This window comes from Parasteatoda tepidariorum, chromosome 6 (assembly GCF_982258835.1).
Source record: "Parasteatoda tepidariorum strain Cologne lab strain chromosome 6, Ptep-v5.0, whole genome shotgun sequence".
NCBI classification, from domain to species: domain Eukaryota; kingdom Metazoa; phylum Arthropoda; class Arachnida; order Araneae; family Theridiidae; genus Parasteatoda; species Parasteatoda tepidariorum.
In genome coordinates this window covers 84682605-84709713 of record NC_141760.1, presented here as the reverse complement: position 1 = coordinate 84709713, position 27109 = coordinate 84682605, and the positions used below count along the sequence as shown (strand labels likewise).

The following is a 27109-nucleotide window of genomic DNA, read 5'->3' as shown; positions in this document are numbered from 1 at the left end:
TAGTATTTTTAACAAAATCAAAACTCTTGATGATAGCTTTTCAAATATCTTCAAGATATAAAAGAAAGCTAGACATTAAAAATATGGAGGACGACTAATTAGACTCAAGAAGGAACAGGAAGCATATTTGTTACTTTTATTATTTAAAATTTGTTAATTATCGACTAATTAGTAACATTTGTTAAATACTATTATTTAGAATAAAATATGTCTATATAATTAAAAAAAAAATTTTAACTTGAGATTTTATAAAAAAAGAGCATAATTTTTACAGAAAAAAACATATTTAACGAATTGTTTAGCATATTATATTACACAGCTTTGATTATTATTTGTAAAAGCATTTCGATGAAAACAGTTTTTCCACCGTTTCAATATTTGTAATTAGCGTTATGTGATAAATAGTTTTATTTTTTATCATTCTGATTCAAAATACATTGTTTTTGGTAGTTATACTAATCAATGAATAAACAGTCTTTCAATCACAGCGCGTTTGAGAAGTAAAAGCGGCTGGTGCACAATGATGACCATATTTCTACAATGTCGATCTCAAAATTGTGAAGCCTTAACTAACCTGACCCTCTTAGTCCTCAATAGGTTGAAGCGAGAGTTCTATATTTTCCATGTTTTTTAAATGAAAAATTTCTGAAAAATTGTCTTTATTCTAAATGCAGTTTATATAAAGTTTAAAAGAAAATTTCATTGAAATTAAACAAATTGAGTCACCCCGTAAAAAGAAACCAAAAGAAACTTAAAAAAATGGGGAAATATATTTTAAAAAAAAATCTTTTAGCTTTATAACAATGTTACATAATCATTAACATATAAAACTTCAATTAAATACTTTTATTTCCGAATCGTGTATAATTAATTTAAAGTGCAATTTTCTCGAAAAATCTTTTTTAATCAATATTTTATTTACTCGAGACTAAATTTGAAAGCAAAAAAAAGTGAAATTTCTCGAAAACCAAACCTATTTAGCCTGTCCTGAAAATCAAATTATATCAGGAATGACACTATTTTTCTCTTTACAATTTCCCATGAGATACCACTTCAACTTTCATTGCAACACTAAAAGCTGCGAGAGTCTGTCCAGGTTTATGATTAGCAAATAGACCTTTAATTAAATATTTTTTTATCACAATTATTTCGTAATAATTGAAATTATATTTTTCCAAGAAAAGAATTCTCATTTAATCAAAGTTTTATCTTTACAAACACTTTGAAGTTAAAAAAAATGTGGAATCGAAACTTCTCGAAAACCAAACAGATTAAATTAGCCCACTCAGAAACTCAAATTAAATGAGCAACGAAATTTTAATTTTTCTCTTACCAATTTTCTCTAAGATACCTTTTTTATCTTCCTTTATTGGAACGCTTAAGTCCACTGCCAAATCGCACCAGATTTATCATTCACAAATAGACCTTCAATGAAATCAGTTTTCGTACAAATTAATTTAATTAATAATTAAAGTTATACTATTCTAAGAAAAATGTTCCCATTTTATCAATCTTTCATTCTCTTTTCGCTACAATTAATTGTATAAAATAAAAAATTTCAAAAAAAAGTGAAAGTGAAACCTTTCAGAAATCAAACAGATTGAATCAGCAAACAGAGAGAAAGGAAACTCAAATTATGGACGAAAATTTTTCTCTTACCAATTTTCATTATTTGAGATGCCAATTTACATTATTTGGGATACCAATTTTCATTATTTGAGATACCAATTTTCATTATTTAAGATACCAATTTTCATTATTTGAGATACCAATTTTCATTATTTGAGATAACAATTTTCATTATTTGAGATGCCAATTTTCATTATTTGAGATGCCAATTTTCATTATTTGAGATACCAATTTTCATTATTTGAGATACCAATTTCCATTATTTGAGGTACCAATTTTCATTATTTGAGATACCACTTTCAACCTTTAATACTACGCTCAAGTCCATTGCACAAATAGAGCCAGATTTATCATTAACAAATATACCTTCAATTGAAATTTTTTTATAAGAATTATCACATAATTAATTGAAATTATACTTTACTAAGAAAAGTCTTTTTTTTTATCTAATTTTCATTATCTTTATTTTACTATCAACTTGAATGAACATTAAAAATTTAAAAGTAAAATGAAACCTTTTGAAAACCAAACAGATTGAATCAGCCCGCTCAGAGAAATAAACCTCTAATTCAATAATGGACAAAATTTTAATTTTTCTTTTCCCGATTTTGCCCCCCACCCCCCACTTTTAACACTGCACTTGAGTCCATTGTTCAAAAAGAGCCAGATTTATTATTAACAAATAAACCATCAATTGAACATTTTTTATCTGAATCATCGTATAATAATTAAAATTATACTTTACTAAGAAAAGTTTTTTTTTTATCAATCTTTATTTTACTATCAATTTGCATGACCATAAAAAAAGGAAGAAAAAAAAACAAACAATGAAATCGAAACATCTGGAAAACCAAACAGATTGAATCAGCCCGCTCAGAGAAATAAACCTCAAATTCAATTATGGACAAAATTTTAATTTTTCTTTTCCCGATTATGCCCCCCCCCCCCACTTTTAACACTGCACTTGAGTCCATTGTTCAAAAAGAGCCAGATTTATTATTAACAAATAAACCATCAATTGAACATTTTTTATCTGAATCATCATATAATAATTAAAATTATACTTTACTAGGAAAAGTTTTTTTTTATCAATCTTTATTTTACTATCAATTTGCATGACCATAAAAAAAGGAAGAAAAAAAAACAAACAATGAAATCGAAACATCTGGAAAACCAAACAGATTGAATCAGCCCGCTCAGAGAAATAAACCTCAAATTCAATTATGGACAAAATTTTAATTTTTCTTTTCCCGATTATGCCCCCCCCCCCACTTTTAACACTGCACTTGAGTCCATTGTTCAAAAAGAGCCAGATTTATTATTAACAAATAAACCATCAATTGAACATTTTTTATCTGAATCATGGTATAATAATTAAAATTATACTTTACTAAGAAAAGTTGTTGTTTTTTTATCAATCTTTATTTTACTATCAATTTGCATGACCATAAAAAAGAAGAAAAACAAACAATGAAATCGAAACATCTCGAAAACCAAACAGATTGAATCAGCCCACAGAGGAAAGTGAAAGTCAACTAGAAAGATGGACGAATCATTTGAATTTTTCATTTACCTGTCTTTCTGGATGTACCACTTCCACCTCCCTACAACGACAAAAGTACCATATAACAATACACATATCTGATTAACTTGAAGTCAGCAGATTTATTCTTTAGAATAGGGAATGAAGGGAAGGGGAGGCTTTGCGGTATAGTCTGTAACGAGTTTCTTCCAGAAGAAAAAAAAAGAACGTAAAAGAAAATGAAGATCTTCCTCATCCGTAGAAAACTCTGTGTGGTTCCAATTGCGAATTTCTTTCTTTTGTTCTTATTCTGAGCCATTCCTCTTTTCGAAGTGAGACGCGGAGAATTCAATTAGAAAGTTAATCTATTCTCCCCAGAACTTCGACGGCAATTCACCCCTTTTGCTTTTGCCTTGCTGTTCTTTTTTCTATTCTTTTTCTAAACCGAAAGTTTGAACCTGGCGGAACACTGCCCCTACCAGTAGGGACTCTTAATCAATGACACTAAGATCTCGGGATAAACTTACCTCAATCCTAAAAGTTAAGACGTCCGTTGAAGATTCGAGAGAATAGAGCCTTTTCTGATTTGGCGTCGATGAGAATCAAGAGGGCATAAAAGCTCGCGGATGGGGTTTGAAATTAAATTGGCATTCTCGCCTGAGATAAATCTGGAAGCAAATTGCGCCTTTTACAGGAAGAAATGAAAAGAGCAGTAAATACTATGCCATCTGCCTGTAGGATTATATTTTAGTTCAGTAAATGTTTGTGGGCTGTTCATAAATGAGATTCAAAATTTTCATTTTTAAGAAAAGGAAAATATTTCCGGAATATTCGAAAAATGTTCGAAAAGAACAAAATGTTCATGAAAGGACAAAATCAATTGAAATTGAGTTTTTGTATATGTACACATTCCTTTAAAGTTAGTGGTCTTCAATCTTTCGCGTCAACAATAATTCAAAAAATCACCACGGACTCCACATTTGCCATGTAACATAATTAAGTGATAGAAATTTATAATTTTATTAATACAAAAAGTTTAGAGTGATTTACTTTTTTACACGATCGTATTTAGATAATATTTAAAATGAAACAAGCGAAGAATAAATTTATTATATACATATGTGTTGCTGTCTGAAACAGATGAAATATGGTGATACTGAAACACTAAACATACCATAACACATGCCAAAATCACAAAAAGAATGTTTGTCATTTTAAACCAAATATGATTTCAACATAATTTTTATTAAACTAAATCAAGAAAATCATCTGCTCTTTCAAAATAGTTATAGTTGTAATTCTCAAAGTACGCTCTAAACGCTGAAAAGTCAAGCGTGTTCTTGCTTTCGATTTCATCAAACTTGACCATATGAGTCAGATGTATGTTTTTCTGTCTCAATAAAACAATATACAGCTTACACTTCGTCAATCTTATATAGAGCAACAGCTAATAATTATGCACTGATGCTGATCATATTTTTATCAAACATTTATTATAAATGAAATGAGATGATTCAGCGAGCCACTAAAATACCAGTATAATATCACTGTTGGCACGAGAACTATTAGTCGTGGTCCACGCGCAGAAGACCCCTATATTAAGAATTTTTAAGAAAATCTAATTTACTCTGAATGGAATATGCAGAGAGTCAAAAAAGGTATGAAAATGATAAATTTTTTTGAGAAATGCTCATCGAATCACGAATTTAAGAGTACACGAATGAAATACCGAACCTGCCCCCGGGGTCAGAGACACTATATTTTTTACTGCAGCTTTGGATTTTGCTGAAAATGTATTCTGATTTGACTTGCTAGTTGATAAAGTAATTGGGTTAACAATGGAGTTATAATAAAAAAAAACAGCATTACGATACAAGTTATTTAAAATTATTACGATGCAAGTTATTTTAACATATCTCGAAATGTGCATGTCAGATAGAAAATATAAAATTAGCTGAGTTTGATGTTTTAAAAAACTCGATCCCCAATTAGATACCCCGCCACGCCACCTGAGGTCTGAATGGCACCGCGAAGGGGGAGGAGTTTCGTAAAATTGAATGTATCTTTAAAAAAGGTTTTCCTCGTCTGTATTGAGATCTATTTATCGATTCCAATTTATCTACGTATTTGAACATTTCCATATTTTTTTGGACACTTTGTTTAATCAATAAGCAACGGGTTGTTTGGAAGAAATTGCATCATAAAATTATGATTATTTTTTCACATAGTCTGCTTGTTATTCTATAAAGTAATAATTATTTTACAGCAGATTATCGCAAGTTTCACAAGCGCATGTCAATGCATTCTAAGAGAAAATATCTTTTTGGAAGAAATAAGTAACAAATGTTCTCAAACACTTCGTAGAAATTACAAATGTTAACTGTCTTATAATTACGAATTATTAATATACACTGAAAACTTACTGGTTTCTATATCATGTATTGCAAGCTGATTTTAACAAAAATTAAGTATTTCTCCGCACCATAGCATTGTTTCATTAGGAAAAAAGTTTTTTTTTTTTTTAATTCTACTGTTTTTTTACCACACCGTAAATCCTGAATATAAAAGAACGGCACTAGTCAATGGAACAAACTGTTTGAATGCGTAGTTTAGCAATCCAAGAATCGTAATGATTTTAAAATTTAAAATGTTCAATCATCACATATTTCAAGCAATGAAATTTCATATGTTATAAACTAAAAACGAAAAAAATGAACCAAGAAGTTCGTTGGAGCTCCTTGAAATTAAGAGACCTTATTTGAAAAAAGCAATCCATCTGAGGTGGAACCAAGATTTAAGAATAAATTTAGCTCAATCGACATTTACGCAGATTGATAATACGATGCATACCAAGGGTCGAAAATTTTATTATTCGACATGCCCGGGTCATGTAAAAATTCCGATAGGGTATGTTACTATTTAATCTTAATACTCATAAGAGAGAAGATTCCATTTAAATAAAAATTTCATCGTAATGCAGTTTGCCTATCGAGACAAGCAATAATCGAGTAAGCATTGATGGAGTAGGAACATTCAAGCCTTATCTTTCAACTAAAAATTAAATTTAAATTTCTATTATTAATACATAAAATTTAGAGAGTCAAAAATTAGTTTTTGTAGAATACCATCTTCTATAATCACCTATTTAGAAAGTTAAAAAAAATTACCTTTCAAACTTATCTGTCTATCAGCTTCCTGCTTTTAGGAAGGAATATATACACATCCACTTTTAAAAAGATTAAAAAACAAAAACATTTTTTTTACAAGTCATGATTGTTAGACTTTTCATTAAAAGATACTTATCTCGAAATCTAGCAAGATAACAGGATGAGAAATACGTCTTCCATCTTATAGGAACAATTAACGTTTAAAGCGTATCAAGTATTTACTACATTTCGAATTATAGGAAGTTGACAAATTTTGACTTTTATTTACACATCTTACAAACCCAAAATTCAAGACAATTCTTTTAAAGATAATCAGTTTAAAACCTAATAAGAACACCTTGATTAATACGGCTTCCTTCTCCTAGCAGCACTTAACGATCAAACTATATTATCCTGTATTTGACAGGCTTTAAATCTATACAAATTTGACACATTATGATTTTTTTTATTAAACTAAAAATAAAACTTTAATATATTATCCTTACTAGCATATAATTAAATGCAATAAAAGCCAAAATATTAATTTTCTATCTATTTATTTCTTTTATAATTATCTATTTATTCTGTAAAACAGTATGTTTTTTTAACTCCTTTATCAGCTCATTACTCAATTTTCATTTTTTAACTCATATATCATCGTTATTACTCATTATTTTATACAGCTAAAAAGAAAATTACTTCTTATAAGATTAACAAACAAAAATCACTTTTTACAAGCCAAGAACTGAAGACGATTCTTTTAAAGATAATTATCTTAAAATCTAATAAGAACACCTTGATAAATACGGCCTCCATCCCCTAGCAGCAGTTAACGACCAAATTGTACCACCAAACCTCACCAACTAGAGAAGCGAAAAAAAAAATCACCAACTAAAATTACCAAGACCGTGAACTCTTTCAGCGCAGTTTCCAGTGAAGGAAATAAATCAGGATTACGCGGGGCGGTGCCGGATACCTGGAAGCAGGAACGATCCACCCTCACCCTCGTACCCGGGTAATCTTCCAATGCAGCAGGAGTCTCTCATTTGATCAGAAGTGTGATTTCTTTTTCCAGACGACGAGAATACGCTCCCTGCCCGCTTTGTTGCTCACCCTGCCACCAAGGGCCAAATTCAATCTACTGCATTAACGGGAAGGTGACGCCAACGGAAGAACTGGGGTTTTCATGCTACTCTCCTTTGTCTTTAGCAATCAAGTTGTCCTACCCCACGTCCCAATCACCCCTGAAGGTATTTCGGGCGATTTTGTTTTTATTGCCGACGTAGTCCCGTTTTATGGCCCGCTACCCGCTGGGTCTGTGATGTCTTATTGAATAGTGTAATGGCGATAGTCCGATAAATCATACAGCGATAACATTGTAATGGTATGGGGGCATGCCGTTTTTTCATTAAGGTGGATAAAGCAGTATTGAAGGAGTAAAACTTAGTTAAATCAATTTACGCTCCGACGAAACTGCTTTATAAAGTTTATATTCGTTTTATATCCTGAACAATTAGGTATAATGAAGATATCTTAGACATTACATCAAGATAAATCAATATTTTTTCTTCTTCGTGTTCAGTGTGCATTGTTTATATATGAGCTACGTAGTTTCAGTTTTGAAATACTATAATTAATTAACTATGCAACAATGGTAGTCCGACAAATCATACAAATATAACAGTGTTATGGAATGGACATAGGTTGTTTTTCATTAAAGTTTATAAAGCAGAATTGTAGGAGTAAAACTTAGTTTAATGAACTGTATTTTCGGCTTAATTATGCGGAACTTTTATAACTAAGTGTCATAACTAAATAACAATGCAATAAAGGTAGTCCGATAAGCTACGCATTGATAACATTGTGATAGCATGGATTTATGCCCGTCGTTAAGGAAGATGAAAAAGTATTGTAGGAGCAAAACTTGGTTAAATGGATTTATGCCCAGATGAAGTGTATAAAAATTTTATAACTATGCTTTCTAGACATAGATTCGAAATGCTATAACAACACAACAAAGTTAGTCTGATAAGTTACCCAGTGATAATATTGTAATGGCATGGAATCACTCCGTTTTCTGTTGAGCTGGGTAGGATAGTGTATAAGAAAAGATTAGTTAAATAAATTTATGCTCGGCTGAAATGTGAGCTGAGTTATCTAGTTCTCACTTTGAAATAATGTTACTGAAAAACTATGCAACAATGACTGTCCGCTAAATCACACGGCGGTAATATTATATGGAGTCGTGCCTTTTTTTATTAGAGGGAATAAAGTAATATTTAAGGAGTAACACGAAGTTAAAATAATTTACGTTCGTCTGCAATTTGTTTGTAATGTCTATAATCATTATGCATTCCAAACTTTTATGGTATAATGAATGTATCGAAGAAAAAAAATTAACTTAATATATTTTGATATTAAGTTATTTGCGCCTTTTTTTTATAATTATATTATCTAACTATATATTTCAAATTATATAATAAAAGACTATGCAACAAACCATATGTGCCACCTAGCGGAAAGTGCCAGAACTAGACAACTCTTAAAACAATACTGCACATTAATTGAAAACATTAATTTTAATCATTTAAAATATTAATTTAAATTATCAAATTTTTATTACAAGTTATTTGGATTCATCTTGTTTTAGTGCAATTTTCATGAATTGTGAATTTAAAACCAATAGTAATATTGATCTAGATTAAATTTTTTTTAGTATGTATCTATCACCTTTCAAAAAATAAATTTTTACGGCCGTTATCTAGCAAACTACACTGTAAGTGAAAATAATAAAATAACCATGTTCTAAAAGAGTTTATGACATTTTTTGTTACAATTAAATATTTCGAAGAATTAATTTTAAATATTTCCAGAAAAATGAATTAATCCTTGAAATTACTTGATAATTGTCTCATTATCTTAATTTTATCAAAGTTAAACTATCTAAAAAAGTAATTAAAACAATAAAATTGAATCTGAAGATAATTCCTTTAAGTTTCTTTTGTAATTTTCCCTATACATTTTTTCTTTAACATATAAATATAATCTCGGGCAGATTTTAGAGAATCATCCAAAACTGATTCTTGGTTGCGATAAATTCATATAATGTTACAAATTCACCAAATGGAATTTCAAACCGCATTTTTAATTTTAACGCTCAGGAATTTTGATATCTTCAACTGAAACTTTCGCTAATTTCTGTAATTCCTAGCTAACTCACACGTCGTGGGAGAGAAACTAGTTTCTAAATTAATTTTATTTTCTTGCATTAACTCATTACGTCACGTTCATTCAAAATTTGATTTCGAGACTTTCTCCTTGTTTTGAATTGGAAAATCGTCTTGGGTATCTTTTTGTGTGTGGAATGATTATTTTAGTTAGGTAAATCATGATTAAAATTCTCAGCATTGTCAAAACTTACATTTCTCCAATTTCCTTTTGATCCAAGGGAATGCTTTCGCATGACAAATTTACTTAAGAAAAGGGGATGTTCTAATTTAATGACAAAGGCAAATGAAAGATTCTCCAAACATGTTATGGAATGATTATTTTTCCATTCATTCATCGCATCTCAAAATTAAGCTTAAAATGCGACTAGTTTTGTGCAGCAAACTTATGTTCAATTCTTCAATTCGCCAACTATGCCCGCCCTATGAAGTCCTTTTGCTCCGTGCAACTGGGTACATACAGTAGCTGAGAGGGCAACTCGGTCAATCTCTTGACCGGCTGAAAAGGGTTCGAATCCCAGAGTAGTAACCACACTACTTCGTCGAATTTTTAAAAAGTTTCTAGTGTCCTGCCCACTTCAATCGGTGACCCTAGACTATTAGAATAGGAAACTATCATTCACACATAAATGGCCACAGAGCTAAAAATGTACGCTTAAAGTTTTATTTTACGGTTTATGAACTATACTAGTTCTAAATGGTTATAAAAACCGTACAGTTTCGTGTTCTGTTCGAGGATTTTTAACAGTACCGGCTGTAACTGGTTTTAAACCGTAAAAGGTAAAGAAATGTTCCAAACCATTAACTTTATGGTTATTTGGATGGACAAACTGCTGCTGGTCATTTTACCATAATTTCAGAATGAAAATTCTAGCAGTGTACTTCAGAACTTGATGTACGACAGCGAAATTGCGAATCTTCTTTAATATGACTACTTTCTCTAATTATGGACGTTCCCGTTACGAAAAGGAACAAGTATTCTCATAAATATTTAATAAATAAATTTTAGGAAAATATCAAAAATCGAAATTTTATCTGTATATGTTTTTTTTTTTTTTTTTTTTTTTAAATCATATTTCTACCAAGCATAAATAAAACACTAAAAAGATTTTTTGCTCATTATATTCTTGCTGAAATGTTTCTAAAGTAAGTAATTTTTGCACAAAATGTAATTGTGTTTTACGAAGTACTAATAATAATATTAATTATTTGTGATTGCGTGTTAATATTAGTTATGGTGTGATCATGGCTATAATTTGTATGCTTTTGCATGCATGCATTTTCGTAATAATTGTGATTGCATTATAAGGCTTTTTAGAATCGAGTTTTACTTTGCATCATGTTAATAATAAGAAATTTTAAAAGCAAAAAAAGTTCCTTACCAATAGGCAAATACAAGATGTAATATGAAAGTATGGGCCACATATAAGAGGGTTGATCTTTAGTTTTACCTAGAAAAGAAATGAATAATAATATACACATTTTTTAAGCACAGATAATAATTATTTTTGTTAAAATCATAAAAGTTCACTCAACTCTATTCTCTTTTTTTAACTCTATTGAACTAACGTTACTATGTACCTGCTTTAAAATACACTTTTAAATAATTATTGAAAAGTACATAGTTAAAGATACTTTAGATTCTAAACAAAAAAGAAAGCTCATTTGTTATTACGAAACGTAGTTTTGATTCAAATTTTTGATCAAAGTAGCATTTATCGTTAAAATTAAAAATTCAATGTCAATAGAGCAGATTATGAATGGATAAATAAATTAAGTAGAGATGAATATAAAGTTAATATAGGATAAAGTCAGTATAAAGTTAATATAGTATGAAGTTGTTATTAGAGTTCAATATAAAGTATAAAGTTATAAAGAAAAATAGGCTGGAGCTAGTTAAACTACAAAAAAGTAAAGTAAATTCCGCAATTTGAGTAGCATGATCGAACAGTGCTATAAACTAAGCTCTGGCGCAAGAAACAGATAAAAAAATCTTAGGGTTCGTGTTAGCTGTATTCACGTGAAAGGGAAAAACCCCTTTAATAGGGACGTCAAACTGTTCTTTATTCAAATATGGCGTATTGATAATTAAACTAAATAAGCGTGTTAAACTTAACTGGATTGTTTTATTCAAAAAGAAAGAAAACTATCGCATAAGCTTTCACACACGCCTAAAAGAAACGGTCTAATTGAAAATGAGACTAACTAACAAAACTATAACTTAACACAAGCTGTCAAACAAAATGTTTTTCTTAATATAGATTTTGAGAAGATAAAGCATAATATTTTGTTTGCTTTGAAACATCTAAAGAATTTATTTATATTTAAAAAAAAAACATGTATACCCATTGAATATAAAAAAGCATATAGATTCCATTCTGTGGTGGGGTATTCCGTGAGGCATTCTATGACCCCAAAAAATATCCACTTCTTCTCACCACAAGAGAACAGCTCAAAAACTTAAGTATATAAAATCGTTCATGTTTGTGAAAAGAGAAATTCTGGAGAGTAACTAATTTGGAAATCTATTTCTAAATAACATTCTTAAAACCCATCTACTGGGAAAGTAAATGAAAAACTTCAAGAATGCATTGAAAAACATCTAGATAATGAATTGTCGAAGAAAGTATAACAATGAATTAAAAAGCATTTTTGTTATACGCGGTAGTTGAACTTGAAACCCTGAAGACAGAAAGTAAAAACATGTGTTGTGAATTTAAACTCATGCTAGTTAAAATTCTTTTAGTGCTGGCTCAATATAAAAGACGTATCTCAATGCAGCTGGTTGAAATATATTTTAAATTTTTATTAGGTATCCAAATATTTCTCTAACCTAAATTGAAGAATTTTCCATTAATACTGAATTCTAAATACCTTTATTTATAATGGAGTCTCAAACACTAGGCAGTATCTTCATAAAATGCATATTCATAATCTAAGCGTATTTGCGTTGTAACTTCTAAGTTGACATCACGCAGAACGCATTTTTTTGATTAGTAAATCTAACGTTTTTTGTGTGCTTTTCTTGTAAATATCTCTTTAAATCTTTAATAGGATTCAATGTAAAATGCATATTTAAATTCAGCTGCAAATTTGAATAGAGCTGCAAATTTGATCAGCTACAAATTTGATTCTATAGCACATTTTGATTTGATATACATTATTTAATATTTTATTTTGATATTTCTCTAACAGAGATTGAAGAATTTTAATTGCTTCTAAACTAAAAATACTCAAATTTATGAATGAGTCGAACACATTAAGCATTATGCTCGTAGAATGCATATTCATGAACTGAGCATATTTGCTTTGGAACTTCGATTTTGACTTTTCACGTCAGCTGCATTTTTTTAGTGCAACTTAGACGTTATTTGTTGTTGTTTTTGAAATATCTTATAAATTATTTAATATGACTCACTATAAAAGATATATTTGAATTCAGCTCCTAATATCAATATTAAATGTTTATTTGATATCGAAATATTTCTTTAACACAGCTTAAAGAATTTTTCACTGATTTTAAATTCAAAACACTATTATTTATGTATGAGTCTCAATTACTTAGCAGTATGTTCATGAAATGCATATTTATAAACTAAGCGTATATTTGCTTTGGAACTCCTAAAATATGTACATTGGCATAGAGAAAAATACAAATATAATATCCACAATAAATTGTGAAAGTAATGCTGATCCCCCAGAAGCAACGGCTGTACTAATCAGAGTTAATGTTCCGAAGGGGCATTAAAACTCCCTTTGCAAATGCCTGCGATCTTTTTGAAAATAGAGTTTCAATTTGTCTCGCTTAATGAACTGAAAGTCGAATCAACCGTTGCCACCTTCACCTTCAGAATAGTTCATGTCTAGGGAAAAATATTGTTCTGGTTATGAAATGCGAGGTGGCTTCAAGTAATCCGCAAAAGTTACTGCGGATTAATCCAGTTTGAGTATAAAGACAAAAACACGAGTTATGACAGGGCGTTCATAATCTTTGGATTTGGGAACATAGAAAAGAGCATGGAACATGGCACTGAGTCATTAGTATGGTGGAACTAAGCCTCTTGGAACTGTTAGCTATTCCTCTAATGGAATGACTCTATAGGAAGAGGTTATGAGGATGATTAAAAATAAAATTGCTCCTATTTGTCGCCAGATATCGATTATTGGCGTAATTAAACAAAGAAAGCAGGAATTTCCTCTCGCTTTTGGCAGTTAATATCCATTTCATTTTCTTAAGATTAGTAATGGCAGTAAAATTGAGTATTACTTTCTCGTAAGATAAGAAATTTTGAATAGTGATTCAAGAAGAAAATATTTACCATAAAGGTTGTTTATTAGTCAAGTAGATGTTTGTGCGATATTTTTTCCAAACTATCATAGTTTAGGAAAATTGAAATATATCGTTTTTCCTTAGTATTCGCATATGTTTTAAATTGGATTGAATATCATTAATCAGCATTCCAATATGAAGACGTAGGGAGTGAAAAGTAATAATTCACACCTATTTTATTTATTTTTTTATCTGTCGTAAATAAATGTGTTCAACAAGAGATTGAACTCTGTTCAAGTAGTGAAATCTTTGAAACACAATCCTGGTTCATTTTCATCAGAAGTCACACATCTCTACAAAATCTGTTACAGGAAAATGTGTTTATCTCTTACGAAGTAGGTAATCATTTTAAAACCAGGTTATCACTTTATCAAAGTAGGTTATGTTATCACTTTATTACTTATTGCTAAGGGCTTGTCAATCCCATCGTCAAATTGATATCAATTCCAACAATAAATTTTTTACATTGTTTTCCATGGTAGCTACTTACATCAACGATTATTGCATCCAAAGTGTAATTTATGACACTAAATTTTACAGCACAAAAAATAGAAAAGCATATATTATTGCAGATCTATTTTCCTCATTGGAAGTGGAGAACTTAGATTTTGAAAATATAACTTCTACAGACTCATTCAAGAAAAGAAAAGTTCGCAAAATATGAAATAATTCTAAAGACATTAATTTAACACAAATTCGCTATATAAATTTTTCAGAAAGCTAATTTGTGTCAATCTTCCGAACCTTTTTCCTTGATTACGCTTTTTGTTTTACATTAACGAAGTATTACTACTAATATCCATTGTTGTTTGTTGTACAAAAGCAAAAGAAAAGTTTTCGATACATAACAAATCAAGAAATGCAAAATAAAACAAGATAAAGAAGTTATATTGCTTCTTGTTTTATTTTGTATTGTTTTGATTTGTATCATATTGAATTAATAAATGCCTTTTCTTGAAAAAAATTCCGTACCGATGCTGTTCAATTTTCAGAAGCATGCTAAGTTCCAAAGTGCATTGATAAATAATGTATTTTTCATATTCAAGTTTTGTGAATTTTTTTATAATTATTTAAAGTTAGTAATTGCAAAAAGCATTAATAAATAAATAAATTTTTATATTATTGAAATTAATAACTTATAGGAGACAAAATTGTATTTTCTGAGATTATAGTAATTTAAAAGTGTATTTTTAATGAATCACTACTTTTAATACCCCAGTACATTGCAGTTGTACTAAATTAAGTTGCATAAACACTGTATTAACTTAATTAGTAGAAAAAAAATCAACTACCTCTAATTGTACTAATGGATTACAGTTTAAATTCCATCTTTGAAATTTTAATTTTATTTCTAGCCTGTCCTAAATTTATGTTCTTTTTAAATTCAACATTTACTCTGTTGATATCGGTTTTAAAGAACTTGAGAACGCTACATGACGCTTATTGGTTAATAAAATAAACACTTGACGTTAATTGACCAGATGTAACACAAAATACTGTGATATCAAACATTGCATTGATGTAAGATAAGCGGTATTACAAAACAATAATAAATATTCATCCTCAGAATTAAAAAAAAATATGCTTTGAGAAATAATTATAAAACTTTACTTTCTCATTCAAGTACTTTTGAATACCCATTTAAATTCCGCCTGTGTTAAAAAAAAATGTAATTTTGTTATTGCGACGCTCTTGTATTTCTGTTCTTTATGAATGTAGTAGACACTTTAGAATATCTTTAGAAGGGAAAATTTAATTAAAAGAATCGGAACGTAATTGTGTTAAGCCTAACTGAAACACTACTTTCTCGCTTTTAGCAAGCTTTTACCGACATTTTTTCTTGTTTTCTTATCATTTAGCGGGTAATGTGTTCGAAAACTAAAAATTCTTTCGTAATGTGTTTAGTGAACATTCCTAACGAAGTAAGTAAGCCAGCTTTCGAGTGAATTAAAAATTCTTCTCCAAACGAATTTCCTTGGAATGAGCACGTAAATAAGCCATTTTGGAACAATTTTTTTCCCCATTTCTACCTTCCCGAATCTCCCACTACGCATCAGTGTCATTTTAACTTTTAATTCCTTCTGGTGGCAACGAGTTTTGATGATTTTTTTATATAAATTTTTAATGGTTTTTCTAAACAGAAAAATTCGAAGAGGTGACTTCTAGGTTAAGGTATCGATTTCTGTTCCATTTTCTTGTTTTAATGGGAAAAAGAATGAAACAGAATTTTTAGAACAAAAAAAAAGTTGGAGAATCAATTTAAAATTGAAGAATAATCCGATAAATCCGAATAAGATTGGAGAAGAGGAACAATTTTACTTTCTACCTTAAACTCTTTCCGATTTCTCTTTGATAAGAAAAGAAAAGAAATTAAAATATATTCTTTCTTTAAGACGTCGATTCACATCTAATTTCTTTTTTTAAGACTCTGCATAAGAAATTTATAGCTTCTTAAAAAGTCATTTAGATTTTTCCTTTCAGATATCTTAAATAACTGATATTTTTTAAAACTAAATTAACTGCATTAGTTAACTATAATTTTTTTTCATTCACTTAAATATGAGTTTTTTATACGTCTAAATGCAGCCATTACAGATCTAATCTTTTTATTTACAAGGATATTCTCTTTTTGGTGGAGAATATTCACTGTTTTAAAAATTCCATACGTTGCAGGAGTGTCAGCAATTAACTTTAGAAAATGTATTAATGTTAATAATTGAATTGACATTTAAAATACTATACAGCCGAAATAACATTGATGCATTTATATTAGAGAATAGTTCGATGTCACTTTTGAACAACCAAACCTAAAATTAAGAATAAATTTACTCTGTCTAGGATTACTTAAATTATATGTCATTCACTGAGTCAATGATTATTTAAATTTAAACATAATTCAGAATACTATAATTCTAAAATTTGCAAATAAATTGCAAGTAAAAAAAATTCTAGGTCATTTTTAGAAAATCAAAATCTGAAATCCAGAAAAGCTTTACCGAACATGAAATTATTAAATATATATAGTATTTGCTTACATAGTATGCTTGAGTCAAAATTTGCAACATATTATTAAAGAAAAGAGAGTTCTCCTTGAGAGAACCCAAATTCAAAATTATTTTATTACGTCGAAAAGTATTTAACACATATGACATTAACGAACTAGCATTTAGAATACTATAATAACATATTTACAATAGATTGCACATTTCTTGCTCATTATTGCGCATAATATGCTGCGCTATATTTCTTGCTATTATTGCGCATAATGTATTGCACTCTATTTCTTTCTCATTATTGCCCATACTATATTTCTCAGATAACGGAAAAATACCTTCAAATCGGTATATGGACCATCATACTCAAATCTTTGTCCATTTATTAGCTCAAATGTGTATTTGTTAGAAATGGATGCACTAAGCACAAAGAGGTGTCTATACTGTTAGAAATACTGGAGTATGCTTAAACATAGTACTGTTCAAATTTGCAGCAAATTTATTAAGGAGCTAGTCTGAACCATATTTTCGCATTTCTGAAACCTAATTATACGATTCTCTAAATGAACTTGACCTGACACACGTTTCAATTTAACACTTTTTTAAGGAAGTAACAAATGTGTATCTTATTATGGTTCAATGTATCGATATTATGGCTTAAAATTTAATCGATTCCTGAGGAAGATGCATCATAATCAGTAATAAGTTTATGATGCTTCTTCCTCTGATGCATCTTCCTCTGATGCTGTAATAAGAAATCAAACACATAACATAACATAACAAACACATAACATAAGAAAGTAAAGAAGATGCGTCTTAAGGTCTGTTTTATGTATAATAATACTGGTAGTCTAATTGTTAACTTGCAAACTAATTTACAAAAAAGAAATTATTTACGTTATAAGAAAGAACATAGTGAAACTTTAAAGTGCTAAAATTAAAGCTATTATAGTTTAAAATTCATTCATAAATTAGCAGAGTTAATAGGAAAAGAAATATCTAATTTAGATTTTCGTAAATTCGTTGTTCAATTTATAAAAGTTATAAAATTTTTTACTAGATTATCTTTCGAAATTACTCAATTTAGTCGAACTTAATTTAAATTCGATTTTTTAATCATTTATTTGACATTAAATACCTGAAAAAGAACTGTAAGGAACTACTAAAATTCAAGAATGTCTAATTACACGACAAAATTCAAGCATTAAAATTATTAGTTTTGTAATTATAACATTAAAATTCAAACATTAACTATATTCAAGCATTAAAATTATAGTTATAGTTTAAAATTAACACACAAAGAAGAAAATTAATAAAAATCTGCTAATAAAAAATGAAATACCTTATTTGGATTTTCGTAAATTCGTTGTTCAATTTAATAACAGTAATAATATTTTTACAAAGTTGTATTTTATTACTCAATTTTGTCAAACTTAATTTAAGTTCAAGATAAGGTTTTTAATCATTTATTTGAGAATAGTTACCTAAGAAAAAGAGAGTTCCATAAAAAAAGAACATTAAAAGACTACTAAAATTCAAGAATGTCTTTTTGAATAGCACATTTTGAAAATTCTCTAATAGGAAGAAATGAACTTTTATTTAATGGCTAGCAATCAATGTAGTCTTTATTAAGTAATTTCAAGAATGAAAGTTCTAATTTAAATTCAACATCATCGAACATTTTACTCCATTATAAAGGAAAATTAGCCTCTCACCACTAAATTACGTTCGTAAATCTAGTCCATTCTTGGAGAACTTTTTCTCTTATCTCCAAATCGTTAATCTAAGTAGCAGTCAGATCTGTATTCATTCGTGAATATTTAAAAAAAAAAAAAGAATTGCAGAAGCAAAATTACCCGTAAACAAAACGGCAAGAAAGCTCATGCTTTAATAATATACCATATGAATCTAGATGGCTTTTTCTGAAGCAACAGCGAATTGTTATTAGCTTTAAAACTGAAGCAATCTTTCGAGAGTATTTTTTATCGTTTCGTAACTACCAAACGATTTTTTTCTTTATTTTCAAAAAATATCAGTTACAATTCAAAAAATCTGTGAGCTCTATCACCCTACTCATCTGCTTTTGTTTCTTCTTTTAGAAGCAGTAGTAAAAGATCAAAATGGAGTTAAAAAAGAAGAAGAAAAAAAAAGAAAAGACGAGTTAAATGTTCTCTATTGACTGAAACTAGAAGTCTTCTTCAAAATTGGTGCGTTCGATTATTGTTGGGAAGTCACTTTCTTATTTATCGTTTTCTGCTCGATGAGATTTGTGCGGTCGATTGAAAATCTAAAGGCTGCCATTGAAAAAGATTTTAGTGGTCATTTCGATCGTTTAAAAGAACATTTTAGCGATTTATTTTCTAAAAGGGCGTCATTCTATCTGTTCTAAGAAAATAATAAATGGCACTTCTCTTAAGCCCTCACAAATGGTATTTTCCAATAATTAAACACAAGTTTATATATTTTGTTGAACATAATTCTTTTTATATATTTTTTAAAGGAACAAGATCGTTTAATTCTATTATGTAAGTATTTTCTGAAAAGACTTTTGGTTACAAAGATATCATTTAATGGTTTTTTCATTGTGTTTTATAAAAAAAAACTGGTGTTTACATTTATATAAAATTATTATGTTATATCTTTGAGCAAACGTAGCATTTATTTTACAAATATTATATTGAGTAAAAATAATTTCCGGATTTTCCTACAGCTTAATATCGGGATTTATAGAATTTTCGAAGTTAAACACATCACAATCTTCAATTTAAATTTATTTAAAACTTTTATCTTTAAGAAAAAATTATTTTAAAATAAATTAATGCAAAAGATTTTTCTTGAAAAAATTTTTTTAAAATGTTTTTCGATTAGAAAAAAAAACTTTTTTTCGATTTATACCAATTTTATATACCATTCTTTAAAATCAATACATTTGTTTTTACATTATATATTAAATTGTATAATTTATTTCACAAATCAAATTTAATCACAAACTATGATAATAATTCAACTTAATCTGGGTTATTCAAAAGTCAAAACGTATTTAAAATCCACAAGAAATTATAATACCTCATTATCAAATAAATTAAAAAAAAGCGACTGAATTATTTTGCAAGTAAGTACTAATTATTTCAGAAAAAGCACTAAACTGCAATCATTTTGAAGAACTATTTTGAAGAAAATAAAACTGAACTACTACAAAGCTTGTTCCGCAAAATGTTAGTAAAAATGCAATATTGACTAGGTAATACAACTTTCTAAAAAATAGCATTTTATTACATTTAATGACATTGCTGTAAACGGCAAAGCCTTGCAGTCGAAATAAAATAAATAAAACTAAACTGCTAACACTGTTTAAATCCTAACTTTTTAATCATAACTACAGGAATAAAATCCTTTCGTTGTAAAGTGCAATTTTAAGGCTTATCTAGTTTATAATCTCATAAAAGCAACGATACTTTCGAATTTATGACAAAAGCAAAGGAAAAAATACGTATAAAAGTTATCTAATATGGTATGAAGTTTCCGGAAGCTAATGTCGTAATTCTAAAATATCGTTAAAATGTAGCTTTAGCTAGATATAGTATCATTAAAAAACGCCATATTTCTTAACGGATCATTAGCATTCCTAAAACAAGTATAGAAGTATAATTACCTCAAAGAAATTCGAAAATGACAAGTCAAAAGAATAACTTTTCGCAATACACAAATGTTTCTATGTAAACTGCTCATATGTCATAACGATATCTCTATTAAGACTAGAGAGAAAAAAAAATCGTTTGCCAGAATAAAAATGGCGAAATTAGTTCCGCATTTTCCATGGAACATTTATAAATTCACTGTTTTGTTTATATTTTACAGGCATTAAATGCGACTACAAGATATTGATCTTTGTAGACCTTTTCTGTAATGACTTTATAGCTGTCGCGTGTCCAAATGAAAGAATAAAAACTACCAAAACGAATGCAATTTTAAATATACATTTTATATTTTGTTCTTTATTCACATATGTTTAGTTACTCTAAAGATCCGAAGTACAATAGTGTCTTTACGCCCATCAAGTACAAGTTTTCAGCAAACATTTATAAACAATAGAAGTTTCCTTTTTTTTATCGTGCGAGCACGAATAGTTTCGTGCTGAGTAAAAAGGCAAGTATGCGTGAACAATCGTCACAGAAATGTTTTTATACATAGATTTTTTTTTCACTATGGTGGAGATTTCTAATAGGTAACCGACCCCTTTGTCACCACAAATATAGTGAGCTTTCACATTTTTACTCAAATCACATCATACGTAAGTTTTAGTGTAACTGCGCATGCTGATGAACTAATTTATTGCTTTTTAGACGTTTAAGAGAGCATATTTCATAGCCAGTTGCGCAAGCGCATTTACCAGAGAACTTACAAATATGAGCGTATGGGATACCTAAAACTGAAAAATGTTCTGTAAACTATAGTTTCTTATAAATAATATCAATTGCCTCAGTTGCAACAGTTGATGTTGGATTGTATGAATAGTTTAAGGGATCCAATGAAGAGGGCAAAAAATATTCTTTATTTTTTATACAATAAAATTATTTTATTCAAGTTTAAAACATACAAATCTTTTTAAAACAATTTCTATATATATAAAAGCGAAAGTCTGTATAGATGTACAATGATGTACATAATGCACAGTGATCTACTACCTGAATAACTTTTGATCTAATGATTGAATCTTCACGCTCTAGGAGTCAATCTTAATGGTTTTTTTGGGGGGGGGGGGTGACCTCAAATATCCTGGATAATAAGAGCAAATGATATTTTAAGTTACGAAATAAGGCACAAAAACGTACTTCTATGAATAAACACACCTTTTTTGACTGATTCGAATTTCTAAAGTGTAGATGGTAGCCACAATCTGGGAAATAGAGTCATTTTAGTATGATCAGGAGAGCGGTCCAAAGTGTAGAACTCTTAATGTTAATTTTACTTTTTGCGTTTTTCAAATATCTCGAGAACTTTTTAAGCGAATTGAAAAATTTTTGCACATAAATATAAAATTTATTTATCCAAAGATAACCCCATGCCAAAAATAACTTTTAAGAAATATACCGTTTCTTTGTTATTTTGTTTAATACTTTTCGAGACAATTTTGAATTCTACGCTACACAATTTTTTTACATTATTTCAAGAAATATAATTTTACATGGCAAAGTATAAAACTTGAGAGAAATCCGTCAAATAGTTTCTGAGAGATCGGGTTTCTCAAAGGTCGTACTTTAAAAATTCGTCGATTTCTCAGGAATTGTATTTAAGTTCACCCCTGATAATATTTTTGAAAATTATTTTTGATAATTGTAAAAGATAATTATTTCTGATATCTTTTTTAAATACATATTTTAAATTCTCTTGCTTCATATTGCTACATTTTAAATGAAAATGCTATAAAGCGTATTCAATTAACTTATCTAATAAAACTTAAAAGCAATGCAACTTTTTAATGGCGCATTAACAGCGGTTAGATGCATTAAACATAGATAAATTATATGCTTATGTAGATAGCATTAAAGCAAAGTTAGGTCTTATATCATGGGCATAAATATTAAGAAAAGGAAAAAATTAACTCCAAAAAATATTTCGTCTGAGCTTAAAAAAGCTATTCGAAACTGATTAGCTATTTAAAGTCCATTTTAGTCGTCAATTACATCGTGTCATATGAATGTAAAGACTGATTTTTTTAACATACATACTTATTTATTTGGTTATGCTGTCATTTAGTTCATGAACCATTATTTGCATTAAGTTAAATTATTTTTTTAAATATTTTTATAATATTAACCATAAGTAAAACAATTTTTAATATATAATATAATTTTTTCTAATATTGTATAGTAGTAATTTGTTTTAAATTTTAATACTCACTGTTTTAGATATGTGCGTTCCTTTAACTTGAAGATAGTTATAACATGAATAAGTTGTTCTCAATAATTTCAATTAATTATGAAATAAGTTCTCAATTAATTATGAAATAAGTTGTTCTCAAACAAAGAACTTCAATCGATCAATGAATAAGCAATTTTATAAAGAAATGTGCAAAATTTTAACGCTATTGGTGCATTATTCTTTAAGAAATTGCTTTCAAAAATAGAGTTTCGAGGTAAATCTATTGTTCTATTTTTGCTCCCAGCCAATCGAAAATGAAATAGAACTTCTAAAAAGATTCTAGACTTTTCTCTGGAATTTTACTTCGCTCAACTTTGGGAAAATATTCTGGGCATTTTTTTATCAGACACAAAAAAAAATGATTTTTGGAATATTCAAAACACGTTCAATGGAACAAAAGCCGGTATAAATTGTACAGAGTTAGAAAAAATCCTGGAAAATTACCCCGGGGTGAAAGAGCCTGTATTTACCCTGCAAATGTAAATGCGGGTCCCACAACTAAGGGATTAAAGCAAATATGGCGATAAAGTTTTTGTGCTTCCATAAAAAAAAATATAGAATTTCATAACATATTTACATTTTTCATTTTATGAATTGTATATTTACATTGTGAGAAATGATGGAGTATAGTTATCACTATTTTTGGCGTTGAGGTAAACAAAATACATTTTTAAGTACAAAACTGTAGTTACTGTGCAAAATAATGTATAAAATCGACAAAATAACAGTTGTTTGAAAGATTTAATGTGCATATATTACTATAAATATGCTTGTTTTATGAACAAATTGTTTTTGCAATGAAACGATTCTAATGCGCTTAAAAATATCAGTTATCGTTAAAAACAAACAAAAATGAATAATTAAAACTATAACAGGAAAATAAAAATCGTAACTACATGCACTCTAAAATTTAGTTTTCCTCAACACCAAAATTGGTGTCAAATATACACAATTTTTCCTTACAGTGTATGGTGCCAGTTTTCTTATTATCTCATGAGCTTTTAAAAAAAGTGACAAGATAAAAAACAATTTTGCTTAAAAAAAAGTATGCTAAACTAACCAACGCATGTTTTATCTGAAAAAAAAATCATTAAAACCTATATAACTTAGCTCGATTACCATCATACTTTAATGTATGATTACCATGCAAATGAATTTGTTTTATGTCTCGTTGTTATGTAAAAGTTGTAGGATAATATACTAAACTATAACGTAGATAAATTCAAGAATTGCATTTGCTTTAATTTCAAAATAGAAAATTTTCAGAATTTTTAAAAGTTTATTCGCTTGATTTAATATGTAATTTAAAAATTATTGCAAAGTATTCAATGTAAATCACAAAACTAATAATCTCTATCCTTTAAAATTTAACTGATACTAAAGAAGGCATCGAAAGTATTTTATATTTCATTAAAAAATTCTGTTAGAATGTAAAGCATTGATTAAGCTTTCGTACATCCTATTTTTATTTAACTAAAATCAATAACAATTAAAGCGAGGTAAAATATTGTGATAAATACGCATAAGGGTAAGATATTTAAAGAAAGTGTATCTCAGCTCCATTATTCTTAAGCTGTTACTTAATCATGCTTATTTAAATAACAATATATGTAACAAAATAAAATAAAATATTCAATAAATATCTTTCGCACTCCCTCCAATCAATAACTTATTTCACCTTCCCACTCTTAAAGAAACAATTTACTTTCTAAAGAACAATATCAAAATAAAAAATACACCGTATAATGATATCTTTCGGCGAAAAAACATCTTTCTCTCTCGCAGCCAGAGGCTCAAAAACTGCTTGGCGTACTTTTTTTTATTCCATTTTGGAGTTTGGCAGCTTGAGAAACAACGAATCTCGATACAAGTATGTCCAGCCCTAGAGCATTTATTGTTTTCTATGGGAAATATAAGCTTAGAGCTCGTTTGATTAGAAAGACGTTGCGACACGAGAACCGGGAGTGGATTTTGACCCTTCTGAAGACTCATCCATAAAAAAAAAAGTGCTTTTGCTAAGTATCAATTAATTTTCGGTTATCGAACTTTTCTCTGATTGAAATCTACTATTATGTGTTTAAAGAGGGGCTGTTTTGACCAGACTTAAAATTGCTTCTACGATTTATTTGTTATGATATTGATGCAACTGATAATATAATAAATGTTCCATTACTTGAGGCCCGATAAAGATTTTGTATCGCCCTGCCTTTGAGGCAAGCAAAGCAGATGGTATTTTCAGCTATTTATTGAACAAAATATTTTTTAAGCACTTTTAGACTAGATGCTTTGCCTTGGTGATTAAAACTACCGATTTTTTGATGAAACTACAATAACAAAAACGCAAATATTTAATAATTATCTGATAGAAGAAAAATGAGTCCTCGCACCGGAATTGACCTTATATTGCACTTTATATTGCACCATCTGGTGTACTGTGCTTTAGCAGTGCAATGCATTTCGGAGATATAATGAGCCAGATAGGGAGAAAATTGTATTTTAAGGACATAAAATCTTTTAATTTAATAAAAAAGTCTTTTTTTTCTGTACTTAATGCAGGTGGACACTTTTTCACGCACTTTTTATTGTTAACTATTCTTCACGCAATTTAAATAATTAAGGATAGTTTTTCATCAGAAAATGTATACTTTAAATTTGTATTCTGGCAAATTTTTCCAAGATATTTTCCCAAGGGCATGAGTTCCTGATACTTTTTTTACTTTTTTTTAATTTCAATTGGTTTCAAACAAAAAGTGAGAAATCAAGGAAATCCTAAGACACATTTTTGTGTGGCTAAACCATACAATACTAACTTTCCATCACGAAGAATCAGGTTCCTATTTATAGCTGATATTGACTGACTAACAATGAATTAATTTTTACTTAATATAAGTTAATATTTATTATTAATTAGCAATAGTATAAAATATTACAAAAATATTAATATTAAATATTAAGAAATAATATAATGGAAAAAAAGAATAAAGTTATAAATAAGTTATATAAAATTCGAATGCCTACAGGAAAAAAAGGAAATGGCAATTTTAGTTTTAAATTTAAACATTTTACCTAACCATAAAATTAGCTGAAGTTTGATTTTGACCAATGATATTTGTTATTAGAAGTTAAAATTGTGTATTTATTTTTTGAAATAAAATGTTGGTTATATGCATAAAGTTATTGAAATAATAAACAAATATTTGATTCAATTAGTACCAAAATAAAAATTTTATATAAAAAGAATGGAATTCGAAAGTGAAGGTCAACAAAACTCTTAACTTTTCTGCCAAACTTTCTCTAAGTCTAAAAAATAAACACATAAATTAATTTCTTCCCATTGTTTCTGCCTTCCCATCCACCGGCGAAGAAAGGTTATTGATTCAATTAGGTTCCCCACAATTTCATTTTCGGTCTTTACCTGTTAAATTAAGTCAAAGTATTTTAAGGCTCCTGGCATCATTTTCAAAAGAAGAGTTCGTAAAATTTCATATCGTCACTTATGATAAAAGAAAACAGTAGACAGCATAGGAGTAAGTAGTATAAAAAGTTTAAATTGTTAGAAAGGAACGCAAAGTCTAGAGAGTTTTAAAAATTTTTGAAGCGCGTTAAATACTTCAAACTAAATTAGTCCGTCTTTTCACTTTTAAATTATGGTAATTTGTCGAAGGCACAGGGAAAGGCGTTCTCTTGAATTTAAAACCTTTATTTCGCATCTTTAAGGGACAAGTGGTTTAACAACAAATTTCTTATGACAAATTAGAAATAGTCATTTACGCAAGAATGAGTGTTTAAATATTTAATACCTGTCTAAAATTTGCGAAGGGCATTAAATTGCTTAGAGCTTCGATGGTCTATTATGAGAAATTCGGAGACGTTTTGTTATAATTAACTTTCAAGACAACGTTAGTCATACTGGATTTAATGTAATAGATGCAATTGTGGGAAATTGAGTTTTGTGAATTTTAAATATGAATTTAGTTCACCTCATTTAAATATATTGTAAGTTAATCTTTTCTTTGCATGTCAATTTCGAAATGGGTAGACTTATTATAATATGCTAATATCGAAATGTACTGAATACTTTTACTGAATTTTGGTGATAAAAATTAGATGAGGGGATAATAAAATAATTTATTCTGTTTAAATTATTCTTATGAAAAAACTCAAAAGTATCAAAATTCCTAGGGGAAATTTTTATTAATGTCTATGGATTTAAGCGATGACTTACTCGAAATATTTGTAGAATTATAGAGTTAACCAACTTAGAAGTAAAAGTAAGTTTTAAAAAATAGTGAGATCTTTTTTTTCTTTGAGTTTCTGTAACATTTACACCCTGACAAGTT

At 28.6% G+C, this 27109-nt stretch overlaps 1 protein-coding gene across 3 annotated transcripts in view; it reads right to left on the bottom strand.

Moving 5' to 3' along the window:
* LOC107443874 (uncharacterized) overlaps positions 1-27109 on the bottom strand; it is a 329039-nt gene that overhangs the window by 212592 nt on the left and 89338 nt on the right. For all 3 annotated transcript variants that reach the window (XM_087166130.1, XM_087166132.1, XM_087166131.1), the window contains exon 2: positions 10907-10975. In XM_087166130.1, the coding sequence (XP_087022256.1) occupies positions 10907-10975 (69 nt within the window). The remainder of the gene's footprint in view (positions 1-10906; positions 10976-27109) is intronic.